Source organism: Tiliqua scincoides, chromosome 3 (assembly GCF_035046505.1).
Source record: "Tiliqua scincoides isolate rTilSci1 chromosome 3, rTilSci1.hap2, whole genome shotgun sequence".
Classification (NCBI taxonomy): domain Eukaryota; kingdom Metazoa; phylum Chordata; class Lepidosauria; order Squamata; family Scincidae; genus Tiliqua; species Tiliqua scincoides.
Genome location: NC_089823.1, coordinates 59,974,278 through 59,986,354, shown reverse-complemented (window position 1 = coordinate 59,986,354; position 12,077 = coordinate 59,974,278). Strand labels below are relative to the sequence as shown.

General features: G+C 41.0%; 1 protein-coding gene across 2 annotated transcripts in view; it reads left to right on the top strand.

The window, feature by feature from the left end:
• Window positions 1-8,304, top strand: part of PAXBP1 (PAX3 and PAX7 binding protein 1) — a 33,426-nt gene extending 25,122 nt beyond the window's left edge. Inside the window, exons 15-18 of one of the 2 annotated variants that reach the window (XM_066619080.1) lie at window positions 142-208; window positions 4,496-4,642; window positions 6,091-6,245; window positions 7,128-8,304. In XM_066619080.1, coding sequence (XP_066475177.1) covers window positions 142-208; window positions 4,496-4,642; window positions 6,091-6,245; window positions 7,128-7,245 — 487 coding nt within the window. In that variant the 3' untranslated portion in view covers window positions 7,246-8,304. Of the gene's footprint in view, window positions 1-141; window positions 209-1,021; window positions 1,190-4,495; window positions 4,643-6,090; window positions 6,246-7,127 lie in introns of those variants that run through there. The other variant, XM_066619081.1, reaches the window with a different exon arrangement.
• The last annotated feature ends 3,773 nt before the right edge of the window (window positions 8,305-12,077 follow it).

The window sequence follows — 12,077 nt, the reverse complement described above, 5'->3', positions numbered from 1 at the left end:
TCTGCTTCATTCTCATGTTTGTGCCTGTTGGGGGACTGGATTGCAGAACTTCTTTTTTTTTTAAGTATTGTGATAAAGGATCATATAAATAATGTATATTTACTATACTATTCAAGTTCATCCTAATCTCTTATTTTTCAGTGTCTTAGAAAACAAGAACTCTAGTCCTTATTTATTTTTCCAACGGCAGTTTTGGTCTTCAGTTAAGGTAAGCTAACAAAGAAGCAAAACTTCAGACAAGGTAGTACCCACCAAATTCTTTTGATGGTTAGTTTATTTGCATATGGGAAGGGGGATTTGAGTACATGATTTGCATGGGAGAAAGCACCCAGATTCCAAACCTAACTGTAGAGATTACATAGTTTAAATTGGGAATCTAGTTAAAGAGTGTGGACTTTGGAATGTTCTGTATCCAAAACCTAAACTATGTGATATTCAATTCATATGTTTAAAAGCCCAAAAAGAAAAAAAAATGACAGAACTATATACAGAATATTATTTTAATGATTACTATTGCATATTCTGTTAGTTGAGACAAGACAGCTTCCAGTATGTACTTAAATATCACTATCTTGACCACACAGAAGAGAAGAATTCTAGCACCATCTGCTTCCTTGCTAGTATCAGTACTTGGTGTCTTTCTGGTGACAGGTGCTCATAAAAAGTCCATCCTATTGGAAGAAGGAAAACCATAGAGTTGTATTCTATGTATTATGAGTGCAATGCTGCTTTCATAAACAATTCCCCAGGTTGGCCCCCACCCCCATTTTAGCTACCTGAGTCTCCTAAAAAGCCACTTCTCAAGATCAGGGTACTTGTCAGGTACTTGTTTATATGCACATATAAGAGAAATGTTAATGGTTACCGTATGCTCTAGAGCAGGACTCTCCAGATTACAGCCCATGTGCTGGATCCAGCACCCTGCGTAATCCCTGCCCCACACGAATGGCTCTTACCGTTTTGTGGAGAAGCCTCCTTTTCCCCACTGCTGATCTCCCTTTAACTGCACTCTGGCCTGCAGCTTCCAAGTTCTGCCACCGCAGCAGCCCCTGTACCCAGATTTCCAGGCAGACATGGCTGGCCGGGGCACAGCTGGGGGAGATCAGCGGCAGGGGAAGGAGGCTCCCTGGAGGAATGGTAAGTGCTGTTTGCACCAGGGATACCTTTCCCACTGTGCAGCAGTCTCCAGTTTGAAGACCACTGCTCTAGGTAGAGAGAAAGCATAAGGATATCCTTAGAAGTGACAAGGGGCGTATGATGGCACATGCATGGGGGTGGGGGGAGGCGAGAAAGATGTAGTGAAATTAGAAATGCTTCCGGGGGGAGATGGGGCTGGAGAACCAGGAGTTAAGCATGAGGGGGAGGAAAGAAACTGGGGGAGGTAAAAAAAGGGGGGGGTTCCTGAGGTTCTAGTCAGAGCAAAAGACCATGGCTGAAGTAAGATTCTCTGAAGCTTTAACCAAGAGCTACAGGCAAGGAGTGAGCCCCTCAGCAGGCCATGACATCACTTCACTTCCTTGTGGTGGGATTGCTAGTCTCTTCCACTGAATAATCCATTTTAACCAATATCTCAAGCCTTCAAAAAGGATGAGGAAGCATACATGAGATGCACAGCCATTCACTTCATACTTTGGAATTCTTCATGGATCAGTGAAGGCAGCAATTCCTAAACTTACAATGGCCACTGAATCCTGTTGTGACAGCGCCATCTTGAACTGAGCAAGATCTTGTACAATTCAAGATGGCGGCAACCTGGCAGAGCTGGTAAGAACAGGCAGCCAGGGACAGCCTGTGGTGCCCTGTGAGTTCACCGCTGTACCCCTGTGCACCACGATGCACAGTTTGGGAAACACTAGGTTAAGGGTGTGTTTTTGGAGGCTTGAGGCTGATCTCAGGCTTCCCTTAAAACATTGAAGTTTAAATCTCAAGGAAAAACTCTAAAATCACATACCCACAGATGGAACACTCTCACAACATGGAAAAAAATGGAGGCACTAAGTATGTTGTCAGTTTACCTATATATAAGACTAGGAAAGATGCAGATGAATGCTTGAGTTGGCGGTGACGCTGTGCCATAGTTACAAGTTTGTGTAGTCTTTTTTGGCCACTGCTTTGCAGGAGTTGTGTGGCTAAAATGGCAAGACCAAGTGATCCTCCTGTACAGGGGCAGGGTATAAAAACCTGAGACAACTTTGAAGCAAACCCAGGGGCTAAGCAGTACCTGTAGCTGACTTGAGGTCACAAGCAGGGCAAGAGAAGCTACTTTTCTGGGGGAAAGGTGGTGTGTTGGAAGGCAGTCCACACAGGATGGCTATCCAGTCTACACTGGTACAGTGGCTTTAGGTTGTGATAGAGGAGGAAACGGGACGGAAGGTTGGAAAGGAGAAGGGAGTGGATGTTTAGGGCAGGAGGTCTGGTCTAGAGGGTAGATCCTCCGTTAGCCTGAAGATAACATCAGAAGGTTGCCAGTTTGAGGACACCGGCAGCTCCCTCAATGCCTGAGAATGGCGAGACCTTGAAGCAGCTGACAAGCCGAGCTGAGTGATTCCACCTGCTCTTGGTGTGAGCAAGAAGTGTCTTGGCTGCCCTCCATGTGAGAGATGGAGCTGCTTGTCAGCCTGCGTGGGAGAACTGGAGGCCAGAAGTGAGACCAAACCAGGAAGATCCATTCTGAAATGTTGTTGGTTCTTGAAAGAGAGAACCTCTATGATTGTAAAAATCCCCTTGAGGGATTTAGAAACGCCTGCCTATGTAAACCGCCTTGAATAAAGTCAGAGGAGTAATCTGATGACCAGAAAGTCGGTATATAAATACCTAGTTGTTGTTGTTTATCAGTCTGGGTGCCAGCTTGGCACAGTACTGGTTGCGATAGGGGTGCCTTGACGCAGCACCGGCAGGTCATGAGAACAGATGCAGCAGCAATAAAGCAGACAGATGAGCGAGGGGCAGAAGACACTTCGGGGTTCTATGATCCAGTTTTTTATATGTTTTTCCCATAGTCTCCTATGGAATTTTTTATGGGGTGAGCTCATCAAGGTACCCTCTTTTTGTGGCTTGATGGCCATTGATTGCTCCTTCTTGGTCCTGAATAGGTACCACTATTGTTTTACTCCCCATCAAGGGTTCTGAAGCTAGTTCTGGAGCCCAGTTGCTTCCTTAGCATGGATGTCTTGATTGAATTTGGTCATGGAGTTATGGAGGGTTCTTTTGTGTTGCTAATGTTTCTGTTTGTTCAGAATCAGGAAGCTCCCAGGATGTGGCTTTTGTTCAGTGGGTCAAATGGGGCATGCAGGCAAAGTGCAACTGCCCATGGAATTTTCCAAAGAACAAGAATTGGGCAAGACTTCCACTAAACCAGCCTGATAGAGTGGGGTGAGGGTGATTGTTCTGACAATTAAGTTTGACTTTTCTATAAGCCTGTGGGATCGGAGGCCTCTTGCTTCAAAGTCACAGTACTGGCCTGGTTTGTGCTCTCCTGGCAGGCACCCAGCTCCATATGTACGTGTGCTTGTCATGCTTCATGCATTAAATAATAGATGTGAAAAGGTTTGTCAGGCAACAAAGGAATCCTTGGAATTGAGGTGGAGTGTAGCTCAAGAACAGTGCCTGGTTTCTGGGAATTTTCCCCAAACACCCATGGACACATCCTATGCTTATTCCCAATGGTCTCCAACTCTCCGGAGTGGTTTTTTAGGGAGTTGAGGAAGCTATAGTAGGGAGGAAGTAATGCGAAAGGTAACTTGTGTTATCACTGTTGCACTTACATTAATTAGGATACATTCTATGGGCATCATCCAGATAAAGATAAGCACTATTCTAGTTATTTCTGTGAGAAAGCTTAAGCACATATATTGAATTTTTTTCGTTGAAACCAGTGGAACCCCAAGATGCTTAATTTTGACTGGATTTATATCCTAGGCAGCCCAATCCTATCCTGCACTGACCAACTGGCCTGCGCTGTATCTAGCACAGAGTTGGATCTGCCTGAAACACAACCCAAGGCAAGGGGAATCGACTCCCCTTCCCCCTGGGTAACGCAGCAGCGGCCTGAATGGGGCTACTTGGATCTGCACAAAGTAAAGAGGTGGTGCAGATCCAAGAAACTCAGCACTAGGCCAGGCTACCCAGGAGGGGGTTAGGATCCAGCCTAAGTGCCCCCTGCATGCTAACTGCTGGCAAGGGCTGAAAACTTTCATTTTCTACCCTTCTTAATTAGTTGCTTTGAGGTTTTGTGGTTGCTTTTCTTAATTGTATTTATAATTGTTGCACTTTTATATTCCTGTTTTGGCATTTTACTGGTTTCTTTTCCTCTATATGTTGTATGCTTCCATGAGCAGTCCACTTACTTGGGGAAAAGGTGGGATCTAAAATAGAAATGTTCCCTTTTTGTTTTGTCCCTTTAGAATTAATCTGCAAATTGAGATGCCAAACTAAGTACATAGTTCTCTTGCACTGCTTTTAATGTTTATCTTATGTGTGTGTGTGTGGTTTTTAGTTATTGGGAAACTTCCTCCAGTGGCATGGAATCCTTTCCAACAAAACCTTACAAGAGCTGTCTATAGATGGCCTGCTGAATAGATACATTCTTATGGCTTTCCAGAATTCTGACTATGGTGATGACAGTATTAAGAAAGCTCAAAGTGTAAGTAAACATTGATTTAATAATCAGGCAGAAAATCCAAATGCCCATTCAACCATGAAGTTCATTGTGTGATCTTGCTCAATAAGTTGTGTAAACACACCTGTTTTCTGTAAAAACACAGTATTACACAGTTGCAATAAAAATTTGAGATCCCCATGTATGCCACTTTCCATCCTTGGAAGACCAATGGGATAAAATGTTACCAATTTTGAAAATTGAGGTAGCAATGCACATGAGATTTGCTCATGTGCATTTCTAACACTGCATGCTACTTTGAAATAATGCAAAATATGAAATTAACATGTTGCTTTCATTGCAATTCTTCTGACATGGAAAGAATTACTGTATTAAAAATGCATTAGGACTGTGGTAGAGCAGTTGGTTTGTATGCAGAAGGTCCCTGGATCAATCCTTGAAATTTCCAGGTAGAGCTGGGGAAGACCCCTGTCTGATACCTTAGAGAGCTTTTGCCAGTCAGTTTAGACACTACATAACTAGATGGACAAATAGTATGACTAAGTGAATGCAGCTTCATGCATTCTTTCATACATTACTGTCATACAGTAAAATTTTACATACAGTAAAAATTTAAGTGCATTCTTTCATACATTACTGTCTACTAAGACAGAGGTGTCCAAAGTTTTTGGCAGGAGGGCCACATCATCTCTCTGACACTGGGCCGGGGGTCAGGGGAAAAAAAGAATTAATTTATATTTAAAATTTGAATAAATTTACATGCATTTACATAAATGTGTATATTAAAGTTGAACTTATATGAATGAATGAAGGTCTTGCAATAGCTCGAGGCCTATAAAAGGCCTTGCACAAAGCAAGACTGGCCTTTCCTTCGCTGCTGCTACTGCATCACAAATGTGAAACAGCAAGGAGTGGAGGGAGCCCTCAACCCACAGCTCATGCAAGAGGTCAAACAGTCGCCCTCACGCTGAGAGCAGTTGCGTCGGGCCAGTGTGGGCTCCAGCACTTCTCCGGAGGGCCAGAGGCTCATTGGAGACTGGGGGCTCCCTGAGGGCCGCATTGGAAATCCTTGAGGGCCGCAAGTGGATCCAGGGCTGGGGTTTGGGCACCCCTATACTAAGAGATCCATTCATAATTAAATTACATTTTTGTTCCTGTTCTGAGGGAGAAAAAAATCTTGCACCAAGATGTCAAGATTATTTGTGATCAATTCTGGAGGCCTGGTGGAGAGTATACTAGAAGTTGTTTGACACCCCTGGAAACTTCTGAAGCATTTAGTAGCATATTAGGAGCATTCCATTTTAGAGTGCCGTGACAATCTCTTTACACACTCTGGATTGATGCTGCTGAATAACATCAAGTGTTTATGCACTTAACCTTATTTTTCAAAAGCTTGTATACTATACAAATAACCATTGTTCTGGATTTTTAACCTTGTATCATAAACCAATCTGTTCTCCTCCATTATCTAGGTAATCAGCTGCTTTCCTAAACAGTGGTTCACCAACCTTAAAGGAAATAAAACAATATCTCATCTAGAGAACCTCTGTAGATATCTAGTTCATCTTGCTGATACGGTATATAGAAACAGCATTGGATGTTCTGATGTAGAAAAAAGAAATGCAAGGTAATTTATCATTACGTTTTGGAATAGATTACAACTCAGTGTAAATTCCTATTTTTCTTTTCATGTGAATTCCCAAGTTGGCTTGATAAAATAGTAATGGCCAGAATTCAAAGGCAAATGCACAGTGAAGCTTTGCAGCCTTCTCCTTTCCATCACAGTCTCATATTTATTTGGGATCCTGATGCTGAAGATCACTGCTCTAGTTTTCAGGGGATGAATAGGGGAGACTGAAGAAATTCCCCTCCCTTTGCATCAGCAGAACTTCTTGAACTACTTCTGCTTTTACTGTGAGCACTTAGTATAGAACTTATTGAAGTCTTCAGTGTATTTGGAAAAAAACTTACTGGCATCTGGCTTTCCTTGCACATGAGTAGGGAGAAAACAGGAGGTGTCTGTTGCTGCAGCAATGTCTTCACTTGCCTAACAGCTACCTCCTTGTCCAGCAGGCAACATGCCTGTCCTGCATTATGATTTCCAAGTGGCATTGCAAGAATGCTTATGTATACAAAGGCAAAAAAAAAAAAAATTACTATCCATTTATAACTGTTAAAATGTTGCATTTTTAAAGGATTCTCCAATAATTGCCAGCCTGATTCTAAATCAAGCCAAGGGGACCTGGCCCATTATTAAGTCATCTGCATTTCTTATTTCTGTGCAAGTTGCGCATGTATAACTTAGTGAACAGTTTAATCACAGAATATGTTGCCCCTGAGATTCTTCTACCAGAGGGCAGGATACATGGAGAGATCAGGTTTAAGCTTTTAATTCACACATTCCCTCTAGCTGGAGGAAGAAAATTCTGGATGAACTGGGAGATCCTTTGTGAGTTAACTTTAACTGCAGGTTTTTAAAATCACTGATTGTTTTCTCTCTTCTTTATAGGGAGCATATAAAACAGATAATAAAGCTTCTAGCAAGTATTCGAGCACTGGACCATGCTGTAACAGTAGCAAATGATCATAATGTGAAAGAGTTAAAAATTTTAATTGAAGGGAAATAAAATATTGACATTTAAATCTGGGCTTTAAAAATCATTCCTGAAATGTAATTTTGTATATATGTAAAGTTTTCTTAAACTGTAAACAATGTATTGTTTTTAATACAAAGTGCATTCTTATATACAGCATCTATAACAAGTATTGGTGTCTTTAAGAAAGTGAAAAAGATGCCAGAAAAAGTTTCATCTGCATCTTGTTTACAAAGATTTTTATACCCCATAGTGGCCATTTGTTTAGTTAACTGTCTAGTAAGTTAACAGATAATTCTGTACCATAAAACTCCTTAACAGATGTGGAAATATTTAAGCCCCATAGTTATGCATTTGAGATAATGGTGTCATCTTTTTAAAAAAAATTTCAGTTGTTGAAAATGGGTAATAAAATTGATTTTTAAAAACATTAACATGGTATAATCCTAGTAAGAGTCAAGCTGTTTCCAAAATAGTACCTGGTGTTGGACGTATATGTACTGGTGGCAGAAATAGCTGAATGTTAACCATGGCATTTGGGAAATGTTATCAATGTGTTTAAAAATTCAGAGCTATAATTTCTTGCAGCTAATGGTAATGTCTGTCTCTACATATCTTCCCCCTTCCCCCCAAAAAAGAATTTCAAATGAGAGTATTTCAACCCTATCATCTGTATTCTCAGTTTGGAAGAAGACTACAGGATTAGTTTCATTTATGCCTTTTTAAAAATGCTTATCAGGAATATTCTCTCACAATGTGGTAATTTGAAGTATTACAGTCCACAAAATCCTTCAAGCTTTTTGAAATACATGTTTTGGTCAGGTTTTGAATATTTCAAAAACCTAGATATGTTACTTAATTAAATACAGAATATACCCTTTTATTTAAGGCCATAGCTTTCCACTACTGAGATTAGTTTGAATGAATACTGTCATCGCCACTGTTGTAGATAACCTGGTTATCTTCAAGTGTATTCCTTTATACTTGAAGTAGAACTTGGAATATTGAGTAACATTGGATCATTGTATTTTATGATGCTCCTGTCATGTGATGTAAAGAAAATTAAATGTACAGTATACCTTTTGGACACAATCACTTTCTGATTTCTTATACTGGTTATGTTAAATTATAGGCCCAACAACCTAAGGTTAATAATAATGTACTTTATCAGCCTATCTGCTTCTAAAGAATTCCGTATAATTATCTAATTCTCTAATTATGCAGTATGAACTTATTTCAATAGGGGGTAAGATGAACTCTCCTCTCCCCCCCCCCCTTGGGTTAGAGAGAGAGAGGTGCGCATCTATTTTTACAAAATAAATCAGTTCTTGGAAAAATCTTTAAAGTGAAGTTACAACAGAAGTAAATCTGAAACATATACACAAACAGAAGCAAGGTACTTCTTAGCTTAGCAGTTAGTTGAAGCATTCATGTTCAGTTTTGATTACCATGTGTTGAGGATATTTTAAGAAAGCAGAGGCCAGTTTAGCATTCAACCAGGACCGAACATTATCTGTTATTTTTTAGCTGACTGTCAGACCACAAAAGAGATAAACTTGATCTGTACAAAATATCATTTAAATTCCACTAGAGATAATGCAGTGTTGGCAACCTTCAGTCTCGAAAGACTGTGGTATCGCACTCTGAATGGTGGTTCTGGAACAGCGTCTAGTGTGTCTGAAAAGGCCGATTCGGGAGTGACAATCCCTTCCACACTGGGAGCAAGTGCAGTCTGTCCCTGGTCTGTCTCCTTGGCTATGGGCCTTCCTTCTTTGCCTCAGTCTGTTGGCCAAATGTCTCTTCAAACTGGGAAAGGCTATGCTGCTATCCTTTCTATAAAATTGAGATGACCTAAGAGGGAAGAACTTCTGGCATGCAGTGCAGTGGGGGAGTTTATAGGATACCTGCACTGGGACCTATTATTTAATTGCAAGGTATGCTTAGAGGCAATTTTTTTTAAGTTGCTCCCTAAAATAAATTCCACACTACAACATATGAAACAGTTATATAACCATGTTCATAGTGTAAATATCTTTATACCAACAACATGCTAAGGTTTTTAGAGTGTTAACAGTTATAGCTAATAGATAATCTGAAGAAAAATTAGATTGGTTTAAGTATCAGTACCCAGTCTGGGAGACTAATGGTACAAATGCATCTTTACACAAACTTGCTCATTTTCCTTCCGCGGTGCTGTAAATGTGCTTTATGGCAGATTTGACACCTGGAGTTCAGTGCCAGTGCTCTGGCTTGATAGGATTGGGCCCTTAATCCTTTGCAGGTTTACTTGGAAGTAAAACTTACTGTATTCAATAGATCTTGCATGTAAATGCATAGGATTACAGCCAAGTACAATTTCTTTTGTGAAGATGGAGGCTAAAGATAGCAGTCATATTTTGAAATGAGTCATTACAAGCTTGTACCTGCTGCTGCCTGCAGTTTTCTATCAAACTTAAAAGATTTGTAAGTATCAGAATATAAAATCCAGCCAGAAACCTAGTGAGCTTTTTCGCAAGTTATTAAAAAATAGTACAACAATACAATTACAAAAATATAGTTCTTATAAATATTTTCTAAGTCATGAAACATTTACAATAAAGCTATAACATGTTATGTGTGTGGAGTCAGGAAGGAAACATTTTATAGTGCTCAGCACAATTTAGACTGCTGAAAGGAAATTGTGTAATAAACTGAAACTACATAATCTGCTTAGTAAAATAACACTTCTGCTATCTCAGAATTGCTTACTATATGCACAGATTATCAAATATACATATAAGAGACCATACCATAGGACTCCTGGACCTTTAACAATTGTGTAGAAAGGGGAATTTCAGCAGGTGCAGTTTGTCATCTGTGAAATTTCCTCTTCTACACAATTATTAAAGGTCCAGGAGCACTAAAGTTGAAAGGTTGGCCACTTCTGGAATTGCCTGGAAGGCTTATTCCACAGTCTAAGTTAAAGGATAAGGTAGGATGAAATTGCAGTGGTGTGGGAAAGAAAGGTGCTGAAGTTTTTCCTACTGGCAATGTTTTAATCTACCTTAACCCACTTGAAGGAGATGGGGATAAAGCTACTTCATCTAATCTACCTCAGCTCAAAGGCAAACATGCTGGCAGAAACGTGCTAGAAAGATTTTTCTCTATCTCAGCACACACAAAATTGTATCTTTGTAAAGCTTTTCATATTTGAAATGCTAAAACAATCTCCTGGCGTAACTTGAAGCTGCATAGAACTGGGTAAATCTAATTCTGGCACCATATCTAACCTTTGCAATGTTAAGTAACGTGTGTCATCCAAAAATAGAACAAGACAGTGGCTGCAGTCCTAAATCTCTTTGCAAGAATCATGTAGAATACACTGTAGCCAAATAAATCAATAGGTGTGTTTGGGGGAAAAAATGTGCAGCATATAAATGCATAGAATAATTATGATTTGAAACAATTTTATTCCATTTCTCAAAATTTTCAAGGAAGCTCATGAAAATATTACACAAACCAACTGAAAAAGTACAGCTCATAAACCAGCAATAAAAACTAGTAGTGTTCTACTACTATTAGAATTCTGAAAAATATGGGCAAATAAAACTATTTTGATCTTGTGATTGAAATGTGTAAGGGTAGGTGTTACATGAATGTCTTAGGGATGGCATTCAAAAAGGCTTTCACACTGGCACAAAAAAAATTGAAGACTGCTGGCCTTGAGAACCATTAGGTAAGGGGAAGGCATCTGGTGTACCCCTTCAGGTACCAGGAGATTGTGTCCCAGTCCTGCTCAGGTTCTTGGCCACAGCACTAAAATAGCTTTTACTAGTGCTAGTATAGCACTAGCTTTTCAATATATAGCACTTTCAATAGCTTTTCACGAGCTTTCACTAGTGCCAGGCTTCATGATAACTTTCTGCTCTCTCATAAGAATATTTAAACAGTGGTGGGAGGGCATTATGGGGGCAGGGAGTGGGCGATGAAGGGGTGAGGGTGGGCAGATAGTGTCCTGGGAATGGGGTGGGTTGGATAGTGGAGTCTCTATTCTCATACTGTATGTATGTTTGTATTGGGGTCGTGACACAAAAAACCGTTGAAGACCACTGGCATATAGGATCATAGCTTTACACTCAGGTCACGGAGGATGAGGAGGAAAACCCCTTTGCTTTCATATCTGCCTACATAAGGGACATTTTGTGTCCCCTGACTATCTGCCTGACTCTTGGCATACCTAGAGCCCAGTCCTACACATGTCTCCTCAAAAGTAAGCCCCATTATAGTCAATGGGGCTTACTCCCAGGTAAATGTGGATGGGATTGCACACCTTTCAATTTTCCTGGTGAAAAGCGCTGAAAAAAACACCTTTTTCATCTGTTTTCCCCCCCTCACTTTCCTGGGAGTAAGCTCCACTGACTCTAATGGGACTTACTTCTGAGTAGACATGCCTGAGATTGGGCTACTAGCACCGAGTTCAGCCTGCAGTCCTATGCACACTTTCCTGGGAGTAAGTCCCATTGGACTCAATGGAACTTACTTCTGAGTAGATATGCCTGGGGCTGTCACTGGGTTTTGTTCCCAAGTAAGGCGTTCAGCACTCAGCCTCACAGCGCCATCCTATGCCTGTTTACTCAGAAGTAAGTCCCATTGCCTTCATGGGGCTTATTCTCGGGAAAGTGTGCCTAGGACTGTAGTCGCGGTGCTCAGTGGCGGGAGAAGGGAGGACACTGGCTCCTGGGGGAAGATAAAAGCACGGCCCCCTCCCCTCATAAGCGACCGTTGAAGGAAACGAACCCCTCCCCCCACCGGTCTTTTCTCTCCCCCACTTCCGGTGTGGGGGCGGTGCAATGCGGAAGCGCTGGTCCTGCCAGAGAGGAAGTGAG